The following is a 22,219-nucleotide window of genomic DNA, read 5'->3' as shown; positions in this document are numbered from 1 at the left end:
GTTATAAAGAAATTAAGTACTATCCACATTCAGTACTAATGTTGGTTGGTCTGGATTAATACTCTACTAACAATTTGTACAGTGTATGTTGCTAACAGAGGTAACTTTTATTTAATCTTGTAAGAGATACTGCATAGCAAAATAACATACTATGAAATATCATTTGCCGGGCAGTTTAGAATCTTACATGATAGTTAGTAAATGCCAGATATACAGTATGCTTTTTGTACATTCCATGCAAATCACTAAGGGATCTTGTTAATTGTTCTTGTATATTTAAAGTGGTTGGAGTAGAAGAGTAGGTATTTTCTGTAATCACTTCTATTCAAAGATTTTTACATTAATTGCTATTGTTGACATTTATTTTAATTTGTTATGGATTTTAGATTAGTGTATTTACAGATAATTTTGATTTGATATTTAATTATTGTATCATATCAGAACATATTTATTTTACCTTAAATTTTACATACATTGTAGTTACTCAGGTCCAATAATAAATATTGCTAGATTCTTATTGAAATTGCAACTTCATATTTTGTATTTGTGCACAGCATTGTATGTAGAAATTCCAAATATGCCCTTTGCCTTCTAATTTTCTCAGTTAATAACACTATTTCCAAAAGGGAAAAAGTAGAAACTAGATTGCATCTTCATTAACATTTGATCAATAATATAGCATGAACTTTTCTTCTTTGCTTTTGTAATATATTAATCAAACTGCAATTTTTCACAATACTTTATTTATTATCTAGTGTACTAAAGTAACTAATAATTACTTTTTTGGGCTCAGCCATGTCGTCCTTATGGAAGGTTCCTTTAGGCTGCTTTCTAAGGGATATTTAGCTACAGTGATACTCCCAGAGAATTAACCATAGGTCTCCAGATTTCAAACTCCTGGCGCAAGTATCCTTAATATAACTTTAAGGATATCGCATAATATCGGGACATATTTTTTGATATGACACATGGCAATCTTCACCCCGAATAGATTTTACTCTTTGAGGGGGAAGAGTGGCGAAATGAAGGAGCCATTATCAAGGTTACTTGGTGAATCCCCTCCCTGTACTACTATGGCGCATCATTCCTTTGAACGTAGCATTCATTCCTTTGAACGTGGCATTCAAGCACGGTGCTCTCCCACGTTTCTCTCGGTGTTGTTACCATTTTCAAGGAATATTATCATGCAATCTCCAGCATCTTTATCCTCTGGAAAGTTGAGTATTTAATCTTTCCTGTGTATAATTTTTAGCTCCCTTCTCACAGTTAAATTAACATAATTTAGGTGTGTTAAGTGGAGCACTGCCATCCCCGGAGGCGGCCATTTTAAGACCGCTGTCGCACGCCATAAATGCTTTATTTAGTTAGTAGTGCGACATTCCCGGTATTTAGCTATAAAGAATTTTCTAGCTAACTAGGCAAAATTATGTTAGTGAAGATAACATTACACATATAATATTTCCTCTTCCGAATATAAAGTTTCTTTCGTATACGATAGGGTCTCGGTGGTATCACTCGTAGCCGAGAGCCTCACTCGAGTTAGGCTAGCCTAACCCGTTTTAGTATACTTTAGTAATGTTAATCCCCGTTTAACCTCTAGTATTGTTTCTATTAATTCGGTCGGGGATATATATATATCCCCTAGAATTATTGGTATAATTCGATACGCTTCTCTTTTAGAGAAAAGAGGATAAACCCTTCTTCCCCTGAGTGCAGCATCCCAGGCGACAACCTTATCTTCCGTCATCGCCAACGAGTAGTTAACTACGGCTTGACTTGGATAGTGTTTTACTGTCGATCTTCTTTGCCGGCGAGTATCCTGGCATTGAAGTATGTCAGTAACTCAGGGTGTATTGTCTTGTAGCCGATAACGTTATCGACAGAGGAATAGTAGTTCCTCTGCTGGCTACAGTGTTGCCAGCAAAGGAAGCTAGGCTTCCCTAGTCTACAACCGAAAGTGGTCAGCATAATTGCCGCCTCCTTTCTCCCTTGTGGACTAGAAGACATGTCTTATATCCGGCAAGGTCACAGGCCAGGGAACGGTTATTTCCCTTCCGCCCATGATGGCGCTGGTATAGGAAGCTAGGCTTCCTTGATTTACAGCCAAAAGTAGGAGGCATACTTGCCACCACCTATCTCCTCTGTAAAATATAAGACCCTTTCCCTTCCCCTTCTGTACTTTAGTGCCGGCCTAGCCGTCACAAATGTCCTTTGGCCGGTATTCTACCATCATCCCCGCTTGCTGGGCTGACTGGGTTACCGGCCGGATTCCTACAAACGGCGGTTAGGTTACCGCCTCGACCAACTCTCTTACGGAAGCAAAGCTCCGGGAAAGGTTGAGCCGGCCCTGACGGCTGCCGGTGGGAAACCCATTATACTGTTGAGAATTCTTCAGTCCTCTCTTGGACTGCCACCCACAAACCTTGTAACCAGCAGTACAGCCAGCAACAGAATTTGTGGCTGGATGGAAGCTAGAATCAATGCATTCCTCCCCTTCCATTTGAATTCTCATTCTGGGAAGAAGGCAGTAGCCCGTACACTCCCAATTATTGTACTAAACTATAATAATACAAGAGTCCTTCTTCCCATTCTTTCTCTCTCCCTATCAATTAGTGCCGCCAGGTACTAGCCTAACCCGGTAGTATACCGGTAAAACTACAGTATAAGACAATACAGTAGCCAGTATTCCTCCAGTATAACAATACACCTGTTAGAAAACTACAGTATATAATGATACAGTAGTATAAATTTCCAACATACTCAGTGCATCCTTTCACAGTCTATTGTTGAGATCGATTAAAATGTTGAGGTGAAATATTCCTTCAACATCCTGATGAATCCTAGATCGGGACACCAATTATTACCATTCAGTCCTAAGCTAATTTATTATGAATAATAGTAAGTACAGTAATACTATTGTTAAGCATGTGTATTTATATCAATGATATAAATAACCCCATACTCATTTCACTCTTTCTTTCCTTACAGGAGGAGCCTAAGGGGAAGTCTGCAGTCATGTTCTGCAACCACAAGAGTAGGGACTTGAGTAGGGACTTTTGTGGCCATAAGATGTGCAGATCTCATGTCTCCTGCTCCATCGCAACTGAAACCCTGAGGATTTGGGACCCGAAGAGTTGCACCGTCTGCTCGGCTCTGATGACCGAGGGATTTGGTGAAGATATCCCGGAGACTACGGAGGCAAGGGATACAGCAAGAGAAACTCTTCGGAGGTGGGTAAGAAGGTTCCAAAAGAACTCTCCGGGATCTCATCTGCCTAATGAAGCTATGAGATGCCTTCTGTTCCCTAAGGCCCAATCCGACGCAGTTGTTCCCTAGGGATAGGTCAAGCCTCCCTTCATCCAGCTGACGTTACAGGCAGACATTAATAAGGCACTCGAAGGCATGGACATCCACCAGGAACGGATGTCGGAGGTGTCTACCGACACTGAAAAGGACCTTCTGCAAGAAGATCCGAAGGAGAGGTGGCTCAACCACCCACGGAGGAAGAAGGATCCGTATTTAAGATAACTGAAGACCCTCAGTTTTCTGTGACGGCATATCAACCCGTGCCGTCAATTTCTTGAGCCGCTGAGAGCCAGGAGGGAGGTGCTCCTAGGCCAACTTCAGCAGATGATGGGAGCGTTTTGCAAGGAACAACAGGAGATTAGGCAAGATCTCAAAGAGACGAAGGAGGGAAGTAAGAGAAGTGAAACGCCTGGGCATTTTCAAAGGCTCTCATAAGCCTATTAAAGTCTCTGACTTACCTCAATGCTCTGAAACCAACCCTTGGAGGTATACGGAGCATATGCCCATGATGGATGGGAAGCTGTACATCTCCGAGAAGTTGGGGGGCCAAACCCCTTGAAGATCTCCAATTCTAGCCTAACCTATCAGCATATCCAGATTGTTATGTGAGACTGCGGGATGAACCAGGATCTCGTGAGATGGAACCAAAAGAGGTCATGATCTTTGAGCATGACAAGGCACAGGCTCTCTTGTTCAAGACCTTAAAGAAAGCCGGTTACACCATCTCTAAGGTTTCAGCTTTGAGCAAGAAGCATCCTACCTTCATTGCTCCTTCCTCCAGAGCTTTTCCCTTTTCAGTCAAAGCTCTCGACTGCGTATTGAAAGCAGTTGACGCGGGAAAATCATGCCCAGTGCTAGAGGAATGCAGACCATTATCTCTAGCCATGCCTACCTGCGAGAAGGAATGAAACTAAGTTCACTTAACCTTCTCAGTCTCTAAACAAGATCCGGAGATAGCAGGTCAACAGGTCAATGAGAACCTTCCAAAACTGCCAGAGCATCTTTTGAGAAGGGAACAAGAGACCAAAGAGAGGCTAGCCACTTCTTTGTCTCTTCAGAACTGTATGGAAATGTGTGCAGGCCTTTCCAATACCCCAGATATGTACATGGTCCTAGCCAAGACTCACATGGGTACCCTTGTCAAGGACATGTACGCTTTCGTCAGGTCCAGGAGGGCCTGTAGAGAGCATGTGTTTGCCGCAGCAACGGTCAAACACGAGCCCAGGAAGCTGACCACTTGATGTATCTGGGGCAAGGACCTCTTCCCAAAAGAAATGGTTCAGGAGGTTATTGCAAAAGCGCCATGGAGAATAGGAACCTTCTCCAGAAGTGGGGCTTGTCTTCCAAGAGGAAATCATCCCCAGATGCTGGTCCCCAACTGAAAAACAGGAAGACAAAGAAGCCACGCAGGCCTGCACAGCATCCAACCATGACCATGACCACAGTGCCCTAAATGGTAGCCCAGTCGCAAACCACCTTCCAGATGGTGGCCAAGCAGCTGGTAGCTCAATCACCAGTGTTCAATCCTGGCTTTGAGAGGCACACAACTACCTTTTGCCTCAGAGGTAGAGGCTCAAGAAGAGGCTCTCAAGGAACCCCTCAAGGGTTAGAGGAGGACATGGTCAAGGAGGTAAATCCTCAGGAACATCTCGGCAATGTGATGCTCCAGGTAGGAGGAAGACTCTTCCACTTTCGGGATCGTTGGACCTTCGATCCCTGGGCCCACAGCCTAATCAAGAATGGACTCGGTTGGAAATGGAACAAAATTCCACCCCCTTTTCCTCAATTCTTCCAACACTCCACCCCCCTTATTGGAAGAATATACCTCAGAACTCTTGAACAAAAAGGTAATAAGGAAAGTGAAGTCCATCAAATTCCAGGGAAGGCTGTTTTGTGTTCTCAAGAAGGACTTGGACAAACTCAGAGTCATTCTAGACTTGTCTCCTCTCAACAAGTTCCGGATGCTTACCCTGCAACACATAAGGACGTTGTTACCGAAAGGGGCGTACACAGTCTCGATAGACCTGGCGGATGCTTATTGGCACCTACCAGTCAGCCGCCCCCCCTCCTTCTACCTAGGATTCAGGCTACAGAAGACAAAATATGCCTTCACAGCCATGCCCTTCGGGCTAAACATAGCCCCAAGGAAATTCACAAAACTTGCGGATACAGTCGTCCAACTGGCTGGTGTGGGCAGCATCCAAGACGGCTTGTCTGCAGGCAGCCACAAAGGTGATTCAGTTCCTAGAACACCTAGGCTTCAAGATCAACCACAAGAAGTCTCGCCTTTCTCCAGCTCAGGAGTTTCAATGGTTAGGAATCCATTATAACTTGCAGTCACATCGTCTCTCCATTCCATCGAAGAAGAGGAGATAGCGGGATCTGTCAAGAGACTACTGAAACTCAAGATTTCAAGACGCAAACAGGAAAGAATACTAGGCTCTCTCCAGTTTGCAGCACTGACAGACCCAGTGCTAAAAGCACTTGATGAGTCAGGAGTCTGGAGAAGATACGCATCAAACGCTCGAAGAGATCAACAAAGATTGACACCGACCCTACTGCAAACGCTCCTAAGGCCGTGGTCAACAGTCAAGAGCCTGACGAGAGCAATTCCCTCACAATCACCTCAACCTTCAGTGGTAATTCACACAGATGCCTTACCGGAAGGATGGGGAGGCCATTCCCATCAAAGGAAAGTGCAGGGGAATTGGTTGCACTAGTTCAAAACGTTTCACATCAACATCCTGGAAGCTATGGCAGTCTTCCTAACGTTGAAGAAACTATCCCCCCGCAGATCAGCCCACATCAGACTGGTCTTGGACATCAAGGTAATAGTGAAATGTCTGAACCGACAAGGCTTGAGATCACCTCACATCAATCACGTGATGTTAGCCATCTTCTACCTGGCAAGGAAGAAAAGATGGCTCTTATCAGCAGTTCGCTTGCAAGGGTTCCACAATGTGACGGCGGATGCTCTATCCAGGCGAAAGCCGATAGAGACAGAATGGTCCCTAGACGCAGACTCATTCTCCTTCATCTTGGAAAAAGTCCCGGAACTGCAGATCGACCTCTTTGCAACGAGCGACAACAAGAAACTACCTCGATATGTAGCCCCTTACGAGGATCCTCGGCCATGTCTCTCGATTGGAACAGATGGAATCACATCTATCTGTTCCCACCAACCAACCTCATGCTGAAGGTCCTCAACAAGCTAAGATCCTTCAGAGGAACAGCAGCAGTAGTGGCCCCAAATGGCCCAGAAGCAATTGGTTCCCTCTAGTTCTAGAACTGAAACTAAAGCTGTTCCCTCTACCGAACCCAGTTATATCCCAACTGGTTCAGAAGTCAACTGTCTACACTTCATTCTTGAGAACCAAAAACCTACATCTCATGATTTTCTCGCCTTAGCGGCCAAGAAAAGGTTCGGGATCTCAAAAGACATCATCGACTTTATAGAATACAAGTCAAAGTCAACTAGAAGACATTACGAATTGTCTTGGAAGAAATGGGTTTCCTTCATGAAAACAATGAAACCGACAGAAATTTCAATAAATTTCTGCCTCTCCTTCTTCATCTACCTTCATGAACAAGGCCTAGCTTCCACCACAATAACTGCGTGTAAGTCAGCTTTGACTAGATCTCTTCTTTACGCCTTTCAAGTGGACCCTTCAAGTGAAATCTTCAATAAGATTCCAAAAGCATGCACTAGACTCAAACCAGCAACCCCTCTGAAGCCCATATTATGGTCTTTGGACAAAGTCTTGCACTATGCTTCAAATTTGAACAATGAGGATTGTACCCTAAAGGATCTAACACAAAAAGTAATATTCCTGTTTGCTATAGTCTCAGGGGCTAGAGTTAGTGAAATAAGTGGCCTTATCCAGGAACAAAGGCCATATTCAGTTCACAGAAGAGGGAGAACTGAACCTTTTTCCCGATCCTACCTTTCTCGCCAAAAACGAGTTGCCCACTAAAAGGTGGGGTCCTTGGAGAATCTGCCCTCTGAAGGAAGATGTCTCTCTATGTCCGGTAGAGTGTCTTAAGGTCTATCTTCGAAGAACTTCAGACTTCAAGGAGGGACAGTAAGACAACTGAGGGCAAAACTCACCTACTTTATTCGCAGAGCGGATCATGACAGTACACCCGCAGGTCACGATCCTAGAAAAGTTGCTTCCTCGTTGAACTTCTTTCAACACATGGACTTTGATAGACTCCGCTCATATACGGGTTGGAAATCATCCAGAGTCTTCTATAAACATTATGCGAAGCAAGTGCACGAGATAAAACACTTTGTGGTGGCGGCAGGTAGTGTTATAAAACCTGTCATCTAGTGTTGCGATGAACAGTGGACTGTTTTGGGACTTAACAGTGTATTGGGTGAACAGGTGTTAGCACCTTCAAGTGTAATACCTTTTAGTGAAATCATTACGGTGATTTATGGACTTCTATATAGGTGCAGAATCTAACCAATAACACCAGTGCCATGTGAACATTTGTACACAGTGTTGAAGCATATCTAACATCTAAGTGAAATCAATTTAATTTCACAAAATTGAGTGGCATTTACCAATGAACTAATATATGTATATTCTTCCCTTACAGGTTATAAAATATATATATACCAAGATGATCAAATATGCAGGATAGATTCTTTCTATTGATACACTGCAAATTATTTTTATATTTTGTCTATAGAAGTACGAATAAAATTGTCCAGAGCCTTTATTTTCCTAAAATAAAATCTTGTCACTAAAATTTATAAAAGAACAACCTGGTAATCTCAAGAAGTTTCCCTCTTGTTCCTACAGAAATACAAACTTTGAACCCTTATAGTCAAAGTCAACAATTTCCCTGCAAGGGGCAGGAAGCCCTAAGTTAGTTCCAAACTTAGCGGATATGACAAATAATGGTAATGTCATATATAAGGTCTAGGAGACCATATAAGGAACTCGTTCAAAGTAAAGACACTTATACAAACCCACAAATATTGTACTTTCAAGTACTTCTCTGGTAAACTTCCATCAGGACGACATGGCTGAGCCCAAAAAACGGATTTTGAGCAAAGCGAAAAATCTATTTTTGGGTGATATGGCCATGTCGTCCTGATGGACCCCCCCCTTCTTTCAAAAGGAGTAAAACAACTATGTAATGAAAGACCCCACCCGAAACTACTCTATCTGCAGCTATTCCTGGCTTAAATGCAACAAGGAATAATGCGCCATAGTAGAACAGGGAGGGAATCCACCGGGTAACCTTGATAACGGCTCCCCTTCATTTCACCACTCTTCCCCCTCAAAGAGTAAAATCTATTCGTGGTGAAGATTGCCATGTGTCGTATCAAAAAATGCATCCCCTGATATTATGCGATATCCTTAAAGTTATATTAAGAATACTCGCGCCAGAAGTTAGAATTCTGGAGACCTATGGTTAATTCTCTGGGAGTATCACTGTAGCTAAATATCCCTTAGAAAGCTGCCTAAAGAAACCTTCCATCGGGACGAGATGGCCGTATCACCCAAAAATAGATTTTTCGCTTAGCTCAAAATCTGTTTATCATGACAAGTAATTCATTCCTTTGGTATTGTTCAATGACCTAATCTTGAAAACTTGAAACATTGTTTATTTCTAGTTCTTAGTCCTAGTCAAAAGGATAAAAAAAATAGCTTGCCTGGATAACCTTTCCTTCTGAGAAACTTTATTCTTGTGTGCTTTCTTACCGATATTGGCAAATATTTTGGTTAACTGCTCTTACAGAATAGAAAATGATTAAAACTAGAATATGTGTTCCATTTATATATTGGATATATACCTCAGTGCTGGGGACTGCGAGGCCATCTAGATACCGTTTACAGATTGGACAAATAAATAGTTTGTATTGATGCACCATTACATTGCAGGTGTTATGGCTTGAGTGATGTAAGGTAGAATTAGGTCAATTGAGAGTGCTATAAATCAATCAATTAATTTTCATACTTTTATCTTAATATGTAGCTTTGCCTTCTCAGAGAATATTTGTTGGTACATGTATACAAACTCTTGTTCTTTAATAAATTATGCTTCTGCGTAGCTATAACTCAGCTGTTAAGATTTATGTAACGAGGTGTTGGTAGTTATTGATGGATAGTAGGAAGGCATCAAATGGCTGTATTTGCTTTTTCATTTAAATAATTGTTTGCAGTTCGTTATGCAAGGGATATTAATGAAAAAGAAAGGTCGGCATAACCAGCTGACATGCACTTTCTTGTTCCTGTTTGACAGCATTCCTGTTGCTGTTTATTCTCTAGCGAGTGGAAAGGAGCATCTGCTGCGACCGAATTGAAGAGGAGGGGGCTGTCCTCCATATCGTCAGCATCTTCCTGTATACAGAAGGCCCTACAGACCTGTCACCTGGTGGTGGTCTCTTCATAGAGTTCTTAGGAATGTCGTCGCTGGAAACCAAAGAACTTCGTCTCTTCACCGTGTTTTTCCCCTTTTATGAATAAATTCCTTTAAGACTGATCAGGGGAACTTCCCCAGCCATGACTACCTTCACCGAAGACGAAGAAAAAGACAACACCCTGAGGGAAAAAAAGAGAGGACACCCGAGAGTGCTCTTTCGTCTCATCATACACAGCTAGTCGGAATGCAAGGCTCTTCCCTCTTTCCCCCTTATGTACAAAGTAATAGAAGATCAATCAAAAGTTGTGTCCGCATGACTCCTACCATTTTTCTCCCCGTGGGAGACTGATACTTAGTTGTGCATGCCAATTAATGTGCAACTCTGCACTTGCATGCCAACTGAAGTGCTACTATGTGCACCCCCTTATTTGTTCTCACACTACAATTACTTTATCATGCTACTATATAAGTTTGCTCCAGCAAGAGTGCACCCTCACCTGTTTGTGTGGAACCACAAGGACACTGCCCTCATCTCTTTGTGCGCCCTATGCTCACAGACTAAGATGCGCACACGCGCCTCAAAGCTCACACGATTCTGAAAACCTAAGGAGGTACACCCTCGGCCTTGCATGCACTCCCCATAGTACTCCCTCTCTTTTAAGGGAGAGCTCTTGTATGAGGTTGATACTGAACCATTCTCCTGATGGAGAGTACCCTCAACTGGTCAAGTATACTCCTATGGGCACAAGCCCTCACAAGTTCGCGGGCAATGTAGAGAGCTTTCATACAGGAGTGAACTCTTAGCTATTTGTATGCGCTCTTATATAATCACCCTCTTTAGAGAGATTACATTTGCCTTCTAGTAAGACTACGATCTTGAAAATTATGCATTCTCTGGAACATTTCACACGGTAGAGTTACCTACATGTAATGAATCTTCCCCGTAAATATGTACTGGTATGAAGTATAGGTTCCCACACAAAGGCCACCTGTGCTTTTTTTCTCACAAGAACACATATCAGCATTGCTGGTAGTCTTGCTTTCAGGAGAGAGGAAAAAACTCCATAGCTAGAGTTGTCAATTCTTGAACAGACATCAGTAGATGCTGTTTTGCAACCCGTTCTGCCTCATACCAAATGCAGTGCCCTCATAAAAAGTCTGATCCTGATACCAGAATAGCAGTAGTTACCAATATGAGCAAGTGGGGCGCCTAGTAGATTCAGCAAGAAGTTACATATTACAAACATTTACTTCTGAATACGTTTTGGTACAAAGTTCAGGTATTCACTGCGCTTGCTGGATGTTACACGAGTAACCAGTTTAGGTGTTCATTGCGCTTAATAAAACGCTATGCATTGAAACTTCACATTATTCTTCAGTGACTTTCAGGTCGCAGAACCTGCTGCATTCCTGTTCTTACATTACACAACTCTGTACATGGAAGAGGAACCCTATGACTTCTCTTTTTTACTCTATTCCTACCAGAACCATAAGCTCTGGAGGGTCTGTGTTGAAACTGGGTCTTCAGCTGCCACTGGAGAGATCAGATGCAAAGGTGACCGTTGGGAAACAGATGCTCTGATGAGGGCAGGTGTCCCAACAGGCGGCCTTGTAGCGAGCCTGCGAGAGGAAGGGATGAGCCACTTCCCTGAGGCTCTCGATTCTGCTTTGGAACGAAAAAACTTTTCCAATTTGGATGTTTGTCTTCATTCTTAGATCTACCAGGTTTTGAGATGGTTGCAAAGATTTCTCAAGTTCGAGAGGTTTATGGAGTGGTCCCCAGCCTCTAGAAGCTTTCTCTACAAAAAAAGATTTGACTGAAGAAGCCTGGCAACCTATCAACGACCTCTTAGAGAGCTCCCTTCTCCAACATGGCCCGGACTTCTGCCTGAAGGGTGAGATCCTTCGCTGATCCCTTCGTAAAGGATTATGTCATCACTGGATGGTGAATCAAAGGAGGGGAAGTGCTGGTGAATGGGGTGTGGTACCCTACTTGGAGGATTAAGACTGTCTAAGAGGAATGCCCCATGGATCTCCCATCTCTGCCACCTAAATCTCAGACATTCCCTCCACGTGGTCGGGCAGAAGGAATGGTCCCCCTTTAGCAGGAACAATCACATTTCCCAGTTTCACATTTTATTCTTCAAGCACCCTTACTGTGAAAGGGCTGCTTGGGACTCGAAGACTTCTTTGCGTTAGACTGCCTAGAAGCCTCTCCCATCTTCTTGTGACCCTGTCTATGCGAAGATGGTTTTGGTGCATGAGCAGAAGATATGCAGAATGTTACTGCCCTATGGAGGGAGTCCAGATTTGCTTTTCTTCATCACCATGCAACTGCATCATGTCTTCCTTGTTGAACAGGGAAGGACCCACCAATTACAAAGACGAAGATCTTCCATCTTTGGCACCTGTTTCTGGAATTAAATGATGAAAGCACGCCTTTGCAAGATCCAGTTAGCCCACTGGTTGATTGCGTTATGCGTTAAATACTCGACAGCTACAGCTCTGAATGCAGAACAGCCTTAAACGCTTTCCGTTTGTCTGGGTCCTACGAATCCTTATTGTCGGTAGATAGCCAGCTAAACCAAACCAGTGCAGTAATGCCTCACAACAAGGAATTAATTTGTTCTGGAGTGTCTTTCATTTCATGAAAATTTCGTGTTACGAGTCACATTTTACATGTAAATAGCATGATTCGTTCCACAACTCTACAAACACACCACATGAAATTTTATAATAAAGTTATAGTATAACCACAATGAAATACTGTACAGCCAAATACTTTTGCACCATTCAATATCTAACTGTTAATACCTGTATAAATTGAATAGTCATTAGAACATACAATACATATAGTAAAATACTTTACATATACAAAATATACAGTATCATATGCACTGTACTATTATAATTATTCTTATTATAGAGATATACATTTTCTATTGTGTAAACAACCCGTTTTCTTCAACTTTTTTAATTTGGATAATAACCAACGCTTTCCATAAGTGATTAGGCTTAGCATGGCAAGCCTTGGTGTTGGTATTGTTGATACCTGGACGATTGACAAGACGATGAAGGGATAGCAGGTACTGCTAGAGCACAATATGTAGTACAAACGGTAGTCATCGTGCTCCTATGCCATGAATCTCACGTAGGATTGAAACTCCCAAGGTGCCTCAGGTGTAACAAGACTGATGGTAACCTGATTAACGGCCTTAACGAGCTCTTGGAACCTTGGCGCGACCCTTGTGAGGCTACCAAAAGAGCTCTTGCTGGCAAGGAAGGTCTACATGTATGCTAGTCGCGAGATCATGCTTCTCTGCCGTAGTGGAACACACTTTAGGAGAAGTGGTAGAAATGTTTGGAAACATTTCATGGATACAAACATGATGTGTGCATGCTGCCACTAACCCAAGGTCACTTCTTTTGCAATTTCGACTTCGACAGCCTTGCCGAAGTCACTATCCTCTTAACAGTCTCTTAGAAGCCGAAGCCACCAAAGTCCTTCAAGCACCTTGCCCACACACATTTCCAGCAAGCATTCACATTCTGAGGTTTGACGTTGTTGAAGGAATCCTGGACAATAGACGGACAGAGTATCACAAATCCCTTCCAAAACTGGATAGCATTTAGGTCAGGGTCATTATCGAAGGCTTCTCAGAGTTGCACCATCACTCATCGGCTGTAGTGGGACTTTGAGTGAAATTCTTGATTACCACCTGGTCCATAGGCTGGATGACGGCAGGTTGTTCGGAGGATAGAATACCACTTGAAAAGTTCGGAGGATAGAACGTTAGGCATCATTATCTTGATGGAGGATGGATGTCCGGAAGTATTGACAAGGGTGAGGAGAATTTTGAACTCCATGAGTATACTCTCAAGGTAGTCCTAAACCTCCAGCAAGAAGCAGTACTGTACTAAAACAAGCTCAAGAAGAGCCCTTTTGTCGTCCATGCCGTCTTGTTATGCATCCAGTACACAGGCAGAAAATTCACGTTGCAATGCTGAAGTACATGGGGCCTTGCTTACTAATAAATGAATTTGGGTTTCATAAGGTGGCCAGCGGTGTTACACTTGAAGACAGAAAAAGATACTGTACATTTATTAGAATGGGGTTTTATAAGTAATATTTCATATACAGTACTGTAAAATAAGACATCATAAATTTTTAACAACACCAAAAATTACTATATTTTGTAAACAATTGATAAAAATAATTGTTGGCTAAATTTTACGCGTAAATTAAAGAAACGGGAAAAAATTTATACTTAAGTAAAATTACATGCGTTAATTAACATTTATGTTAGAGTACTTGCACCTAAAAATGCAAAAATTTAAATAATAAATCAAATATTACTGTTACTGTAGGTACTAAAAACTAATTAAAATTAGAAAACTATAATAACGTACAATTGAAATGTGTCTGCGTTAATCATGTCAACTGTACAGTAAGTACAGTGTACATGTAGACTTTTAAATATAAATGTCCATAAACTTAGCTGTTTCATCCATATTCCAGATTTTTTCTGGCTTGTACCATTTCTCCATGACGAGATTTTGAAGATCATCCTGGAAACTTGCTGCTGCCTCATGGTCAGCAGGACCCAATTTCCCAGTAATTTCATGTTTTTCAGTCTCAAACAGCGTTTATACTTATCAAAAAAGCCTTTGTTGGCTTGGAATGGTGTCTGTGGGTATGTGGCATCTAAGCTACGGCTGAGGATCATTTTCCAAGATATAGCTGAGCAGACTTTGCTCTGTTTTGGATGGCATTCCCTTTGATGGCAATTTATTAACACAGAAAGGTTTGTTTTTCCTCGCCTTGGGTACAACTTTTGCACTGGGTGGGGCAATAGCAGCCTTGGCAGCACAAATATCACATTCTTCTCAATGTACCTAGAGGTAATCTCGTTCCCGCCGAAAAGTCTTCCTATAGCTGCATATTTCATTCCTTCCTTGCAAGGATTTTAACCTTCTCCTCAAGAGTCATGACCTTCCCCTACTATTTACAGAATGTTCAGACATTGAGGCAGCTCTGTTAGAGACCATAATGTTGAAGTAAGGCAGAGTGATACTGGTAAGCACAAAAAGGACTTTAGCAGGAAATGCACACAAGAGGAGAGACCTTGTGGGATCAAAGCAGAGTCAGTGAGATATGGGGTGTTGTGCTGGGCAAAGAAGGAAGTTGGTCAAGGCATTTTGGGTACAGAGGCGCTCTGTTGGTTTGAAATCATCGGGCTGCAAGAGTATTTATCATGAAACCATAAATACAGGATTTCTTATTCAATAGGTTATACCGTTCTCTGTATCACGAATGATTGAATCCATAAGATAGAAACCACAAATATAAAGGGCTGACTGTTATAGTTCTGTGTCAATAAGTGCCTGTTGGATTTGTAGCATGGTCCAAACAAGATAGTAGTTTTCTTGAATGCATCCCATCTGAAGTGTTTTTCGAGACATAAAAGGTTGAGAATTATTCTTCCCTCGGGATAGTCTTTCTTCGTCACACTGAATAGTCTGGCCTGGAATTTTAGGATGTGCATTTTTTATTACCCCCCCCCCCTCTCTCTCTCTCTCTCTCCTCTCTCTCTCTCTCTCTCTCTCTCTCTCTCTCTCTCTCTCTCTCTCTCTCTCTCTCCTCTCTCTCTCTCCTCTCTCTCTCTCTCTCTCTCTCTCTCTCTCTCTCTCTCTCTCTCTCTCTCTCTCTCTGAAAAATAGATATATTAAATATAAGTGAAACATGGTATTCCCAAGAGACTGGCAGTGATGACCAGATAAAGGGTTTCCAAACTTATAGATCAGACAGAAAAAATAGGAATCAAGGGGGAACCGCAATATATGGAAGAGACATAAATCAAGGAAAAGTCTGTGAAAAATACAGCAACACAGAATGTGAATTGATTGCGGTAGAATTTGAATTTGAAAAACTAGTGAATATTGTAGTTTACAGACCCCCAAATACTAAGGAGTTTGACATAATAATAGAAAAAATAGATGATATATGTAGAAACCATAAAGACTGGAATATACTCCTATCCGGAGATTTTAACTTTCCTTTCGTGGATTGGAAAGAACGGATAGAAGAAAGTGGTTGTATGTATACATATAAAAAAGAGAGTAATAGTAGCGCAGAAGATAAGAGGCAATTTGAAAAGCTTCAAGATATGCTATTAGAACATAATATGCAACAAATAAACCACATTCCAACAAGAAAGGAAAATGTCCTAGATCTAGTATTTGTGAATGAGGTGAATTATGTTAAAGAAATAATAGTGTATAACACGGGAATTTCAGATCACAATGTCATAGAATTGATAGTTCATTCCAAAGCAAGTGATCACAGAATTAATAAAAGCACAAAACTTTGGGAAGGATATGGAAAATATAACTTTTACAGTAAGAATATAAAATGGTCAGAAATAAATGAAGAACTGAATAAAGAATGGAAAAATGTATTTATAAGTGATAATATACAGGTAAATACGGATATACTGTACAAAATACTGGAGAAAATTGTTGAAAAATATGTACCGAAAAAAAACAATAAACAAAAGACGTGCATACCAAGAGACAGAAGGATCTTATTTCAGAAAATTAAAAAGTGGAAGAAAAATCTTGCAAAAGAAAAAAATGTGTGGAAAATGAGGGAAATAAAATGTAAGATAGAAAATGCAGAACAAAAGATTATGCAGTCGAAAGAAAATGAAAAAAGGGACTTAGAAGAAAGGACACTTCAAAATATAAAAAGAAACCCCAAAGTACTTTACTCCTATGCAAAAAAGATGAATAAAAGGAGAATAGAAATAGGCCCTCTAAGAATTGAAGGACGGCTAACGAATGAAAAAAAGGAAATATGCAACATATTAGCAGAAAAATATAAGAGTGAGTTCACGCCAAGAATTGCGAATGAGAATAATGAAACAGAAATGAGAGAAGAAAATGTTGAATATCTAACGGATATAGATATTAATGAAGCAGATATTGTCACGGCTATAAACGAAATTAAAAATGGATCGGCAGCCGGACCAGATGGAGTTCCAGCGATTTTGTTAAAAAAAACTGCAAACACTATCGCGAAGCCACTTGCAATACTGCTAAGACAGAGTATAGATATGAGCGAGATATATGTTAAACATAAATTAGCTTATATAACCCCTATCTTCAAAAGTGGATCAAGACTAGAGGCAAGCAATTATAGACCTGTTAGTCTAACATCACATATTATGAAAGTGTATGAGAGGGTAATAAAAAAGAAAATAATGAACCATTTGGTCAAAAATAATTTGTTTAATATGGGTCAACACGGTTTCGTACCTGGAAAAAGTACACAGACCCAACTGATAGCTCACTATGAAAACATATACAATAATATGATGAATGAAAAAGACACAGATGTGATCTATCTAGATTTTGCAAAAGCCTTTGACAAGGTAGACCATAACATATTGGAGAAAAAAATGAGAAAGCATAATATTGTGGGAAAGATAGGAAAATGGGTAAAAGAATTCCTGCAAAACAGAAAACAGATAGTGGTTGCAAATGACGAGAAATCAGATGAAGCCCAGGTAATATCTGGTGTGCCCCAAGGTACGGTATTAGCTGCACTGCTATTTGTTATTATGATCTCAGACATAGACTGTGATGTTGAAAACTCCGTAGTGAGAAGTTTCGCCGATGACACAAGAATAAGTAGAGAAATTACTTGTGATGAAGATAGGAACTCACTACAAAGAGATCTAAACAAAATATATGAATGGGCGGAGATAAATAGGATGGTATTTAACTCCGATAAATTCGAATCAATAAATTATGGAAACAGAGAAGGAATGGTGTATGCATACAAGGGACCTAATAATGAGACAATCACAAACAAGGAAGCAATTAAAGACCTTGGTGTAATTTTAAATAGGAATATGTTATGCAACGACCAAATAGCAACACTGTTGGCTAAATGTAAAGCAAAAATGGGAATGTTATTCAGACACTTTAAAACAAGAAAAGCTGAACACATGATTATGCTTTACAAAACTTATGTGCGTAGTACACTCGAGTACTGCAATGTGATATGGTACCCACACTACCAAAAGGATATTGCGCAAATAGAGAGTGTACAAAGGTATTATACTGCTAGAATAGAAGAAGTTAAGGACCTTGATTACTGGGAAAGACTGCAATTTTTAAAACTATACAGTCTAGAAAGGAGAAGAGAACGCTACATGATAATACAAGCATGGAAGCAAATAGAAGGAATTGCTGAAAACATCATGGAGCTTAAAGTATCAGAAAGAGCAAGCCGAGGTAGATTAATAGTGCCAAAAAGCATTCCAGGTAAACTGAGAAAGGCGCACAGGACATTAATCCACTACGCACCAGCATCGATAATGCAGCGACTATTTAATGTGCTGCCAGCTCATCTAAGAAACATATCAGGAGTGAGCGTAGATGCGTTTAAAAGTCAGCTCGATAAATACCTAAGATGCATCCCAGACCATCCAAGACTGGAAGATGCAAAATACACCGGAAGATGTATTAGCAACTCTCTGGTGGATATACGAGGTGCCTCACACTGAGGGACCTGGGGGAACCCAAACAAAAAATAAGGCAATAAGGATAAGGTAAGGCTCTCTCTAAGGAGAAGAGAACGCTACATGGAAACAAATCGAAGGAATTACTGAAAACATCATGGAGCAAAAAATATTAGAAAGAGCAAGCTGAGGTAGATTAATAGTGCCCTAAACTATACCAGGAAACCTAAGGAAGGCACACAGGATATTAATCCACTATGCACCAGCATCGATAATGCAGCGACTATTTAATGTGCTGCCAGCTCATCTCAGAAACCTATCAGGAGTGAGCGTAGATGTGTTTAAGTATAAGCTTGATAAACACCTAAGATGCATCCCAGACCATCCAAGACTGGAAGATGCAAAATACACCGGAAGGCATAAGCAACTCTGGTGGATATACGAGGTGCCTCTCACAATAAGGGACCTGAGGGAACTCAAACATAGATTAAGGCAATAAGGCACTTTCTCTCTCTCTCTCTCTCTCTCTTTTCCCCTTTGATCTCCCTCCTTTGCTTTTCCTCCCTCTCGTTTTTATCTTCCCCTCTCTTTTTTATCTTCCCCTCTCTCTCTCTGTCCTTTTTTCTTCCCCTCCCTTGCTCCCCCTCTCTCCCTCTTCCCCCCTCTCTCTTTTTTATCTTCCCCTCTCTCTCTCTCTATTTCTTTTCTGCTTCTCTCTCTCCCCTTTTCTTCCCTCCTAGCTCTGCCTTCCCATTTCTCCCTCCCTCTCTCTCTCTCTCTCTCTCTCTCTCTCTCTCTCTCTCTCTCTCTCTCTCTCTTTTATCTTTCCCCCCTCTCCCTCCTTTGCTCTCCCCCCCATTTTTCTTCCCCCCTCTCTCTCTCTCTCTCTCTCTCTCGTTTTTCTTCCTCTCTTGCTCCCTCCCCCTCTCTCTCTCTCTCCTTTTTTTCTTCCTCTCTCTTGGTCCCCCTCTCTCTCTCTCTCTCTTCTCATCTCCCCCCCTCTCTCTCTCTTCTTTTTTTTCTTCCCCTCTCTTTCTCTTCTCATCTCTCCCCCTCTCTCTTTTTTTTCTTCCTCTCTCTTGCTCCCCCTCTCTTTCTCTTCTCATCTCTCCCCCTTTTCTTCCCCCCCTCTCTCTCTCTTCTCATCTCTCCCCCTTTTCTTCCCCCCCCCCTCTCTCTCTCTCTCTCTCTCTCTCTCTCTCTCTCTCTCTCTCTCTCTCTCTCTCTCTCTCTCTCTCTCTCTCTCTCTCTCTCTCATTAAAAATGTGGCAACTTCTTACATACAAAATAGCAAATACTAGGAATAGACTTCCAAAGAATGTAGTAAACAGTAACATGGTAAATGAGTTCAACAAAAAGTTAGACAAGATCATAAGAACACTAAAATCTTAAACTAAATCACTTTACCAAAGAGAAGGGTGTCTCTGCAGATAGAGTAAAAGTCTTTGAGACATCCAAAATCCTTTTCACTCACTCTCTCGTACAACAAAGTTAAGGTGTGTGTGAGAGAGGTAGTTGTCCTACTTCCCCTGTAAAAGTAACAGCCCTAACCTTTCCCGATACCCATAAAGCTAGGAATTTTTCAGCACCCCATCATATTCTTGAGCCTTGCAGTTGATTTTCTTCTTCAGATGGAGCCAAAATTCTTTCCTCGATTTCTTTGTAAGCAAAGTGCCAAATACATGTGCATTAGCTTTGGCCATTGAGCTTATTGGAAAAGTAATTTACATAGAGGGTCAGTGAATAGAAACTCCCGTACTTCTAGGTTATCATAATTCATATGCTAAAATACTTGACATGAAAGTTATTTTTATTCAAAATATGGGAAAAAAATCATACAAGTGAAATGTGTATGGCCAGGTCTTAAAGTTACAGGTAACTTATAATATGCATAAATAGGATGTGTATAGGGAGAATTTTGTAATTAAAACTTAAGTTATTGAGCATTTACAAGGTCTATAAATTTCAGCACAACGATCAACCTGTCCGCCAGAATGTGAAAGTTGTATCTCGCCCAGTGGATTCTCCAAGCCCAGAAGAAGACACCACACCCGTCCATGCACAGATGCCTCCAATTATTCCAGCTAATCAGTGAAATATTTCAAATTCAACTTTAAGCCTCTTTCATGTGATCCTGTTTTTATAAGACATCATTACCTTGTCTTGTCTTTTTTTTTTTTTCACTTTACGCCAGACTTCAACTTTGTGACTTATACTGTTCTTTTGAAAGACTAGAAATAAATTACTGTAGTAAAGTTTATGCCTTATGTAACTATGTATTTGATGTAAACACAGAATTCTGATGGATTTCTCAATGTATATAGTATGTGAAATCAGTTAGATCAATATAGCATTTCCTGTTCTTTCAGTATTGGCATCTTTAAAGATGTTACTGTTCAAAAGGTTGACAAGTTAATGGAGTTCTCAGGCATTGTTTAATATAACAATTTGTTGCAGAAGTATGTCAGTATTATATTGCAGGGCATAAAAATTTTTTGTATAAAGAAATTAAATTCTATAATTACATAATGTTTTGAATAAGTATAAAGTATTATACAAAACTTTTAATAAGTATATTGAATATCAAATGACTGAATTAGTTGTTTTACAGTATATTATAGTCTAGAAGTTTCTTTTTAATTATGAAAATTAAAAATAATGATAGGATGTTAAATGGTGTGAATGTTTAAACTGCCATAGATTTGTTGTAACATGCAGCAAGATTTTTTCTGGCTCTGGATTCATCAGAAGCAATGCTGTTTAAGCCTATCATTACCTAATGGAATTTTTTACTACAGTAATGTGTTTGTCCTAATTGTATAAATGTTGACTGCTAAGAAGAGAAGTATTCAAAAACCATTTTATCGGCCAAATGGTAATTACTGCAAGCCACTTCATATTAGTGATAAAATATTTATTGTATATCCTTGAACTGTACAGTATTTTTAGAAATGAAAAGACTTTCTAAATAATTAGTTGAAATTCACCCAATTATTATAAACTACTAACTTGAAGCTAATATATACAGTACAGTAATCTGCCAAATCATAAGCATAGATTTTACTGCTGATAAAAGGGGTCAAAACAAACCAGGCATATGTGCAGACTTAAAATCCTGTGGAAAAATAAACAAGTTTCATAAAATGAAGTAAAATAACATTTCCAAACTTTTTTTTTTTAAAAGATTACAGCTGCAGTGTATACTCAAATGTTAAGTATACAGAGACAGTTTATTGCAATGAGCATTATGAAAATTACTTACAATGGCATAGTTTTTTTAGCTACACTTGGTAAACAGAGATGAATGTATACTACTGTATAACCTACTGTATAATGTAACATCATTGCTTATGTAATCTGTCACATTAGGTTTTGCAGGTGATCAGTGCAAAAATTTCCAATTCAAGTTATTCTAAATATTTTTAAATCTAATTTATCTAACCATTTCGTTATTTTAAATTTTGTTATAACTTAGGTTTTATATCTAAACTCATAAAAACCATCAACTGCTACTACTGTAGCAAAAACTGATAGTATGCATATATAAGCTTTCAAACCATTGGTATATGTAGTAGTAACCTATAATTTTTATTATTTTTAATGGAATAGATGTAACAGTAGGAAGTATGGGATTGGTAGGGACTTCATATTAATGAGTTTAAATTTTAAAATTTGATTGAGTTTTACTAAAGGAAAAACTTACTTTTGTGGCTTTGTGGTTTCCAAGGACTTTCCTATGAAAGGCTAGAACAGGGAACCCAATACGACATGAATACCAAGGAAATATTGTCTCCTCTGCTCTAGGGCATTGTATCAACGTGCAATGCACGGACTAGGTATTTATAGAACCCTCACAAGTTCAGGCTCATTTTAACTTGCCACAGCATCTCAGTAGCTGAAGGTCGTCTGCCATGACAATGAGATGAAGGAGCAGACCGGTCAGTCAGTTGTTCTTACAGGTACTTGCCCTTCCACATTCATCTGATATGGCTATTGGAGGGAGAGGA

At 40.3% G+C, this 22,219-nt stretch overlaps 1 protein-coding gene across 6 annotated transcripts in view; it reads left to right on the top strand.

Moving 5' to 3' along the window:
- LOC137627648 (potassium channel subfamily K member 6-like) overlaps window positions 1-21,886 on the top strand; it is a 110,057-nt gene extending 88,171 nt beyond the window's left edge. For 5 of the 6 annotated variants that reach the window (XM_068358790.1, XM_068358794.1, XM_068358793.1 and 2 more), the window contains exon 7: window positions 20,182-21,886. In XM_068358790.1, coding sequence (XP_068214891.1) covers window positions 20,182-20,307 — 126 coding nt within the window. In that variant the 3' untranslated portion in view covers window positions 20,308-21,886. The remainder of the gene's footprint in view (window positions 1-20,181) is intronic. The other variant, XM_068358796.1, reaches the window with a different exon arrangement.
- The last annotated feature ends 333 nt before the right edge of the window (window positions 21,887-22,219 follow it).

Source organism: Palaemon carinicauda, chromosome 35 (genome assembly GCF_036898095.1).
Source record: "Palaemon carinicauda isolate YSFRI2023 chromosome 35, ASM3689809v2, whole genome shotgun sequence".
NCBI classification, from domain to species: domain Eukaryota; kingdom Metazoa; phylum Arthropoda; class Malacostraca; order Decapoda; family Palaemonidae; genus Palaemon; species Palaemon carinicauda.
The sequence above is the reverse complement of the archived record's forward strand: the minus strand, read 5'-3'. Positions and strand labels throughout refer to the sequence as shown.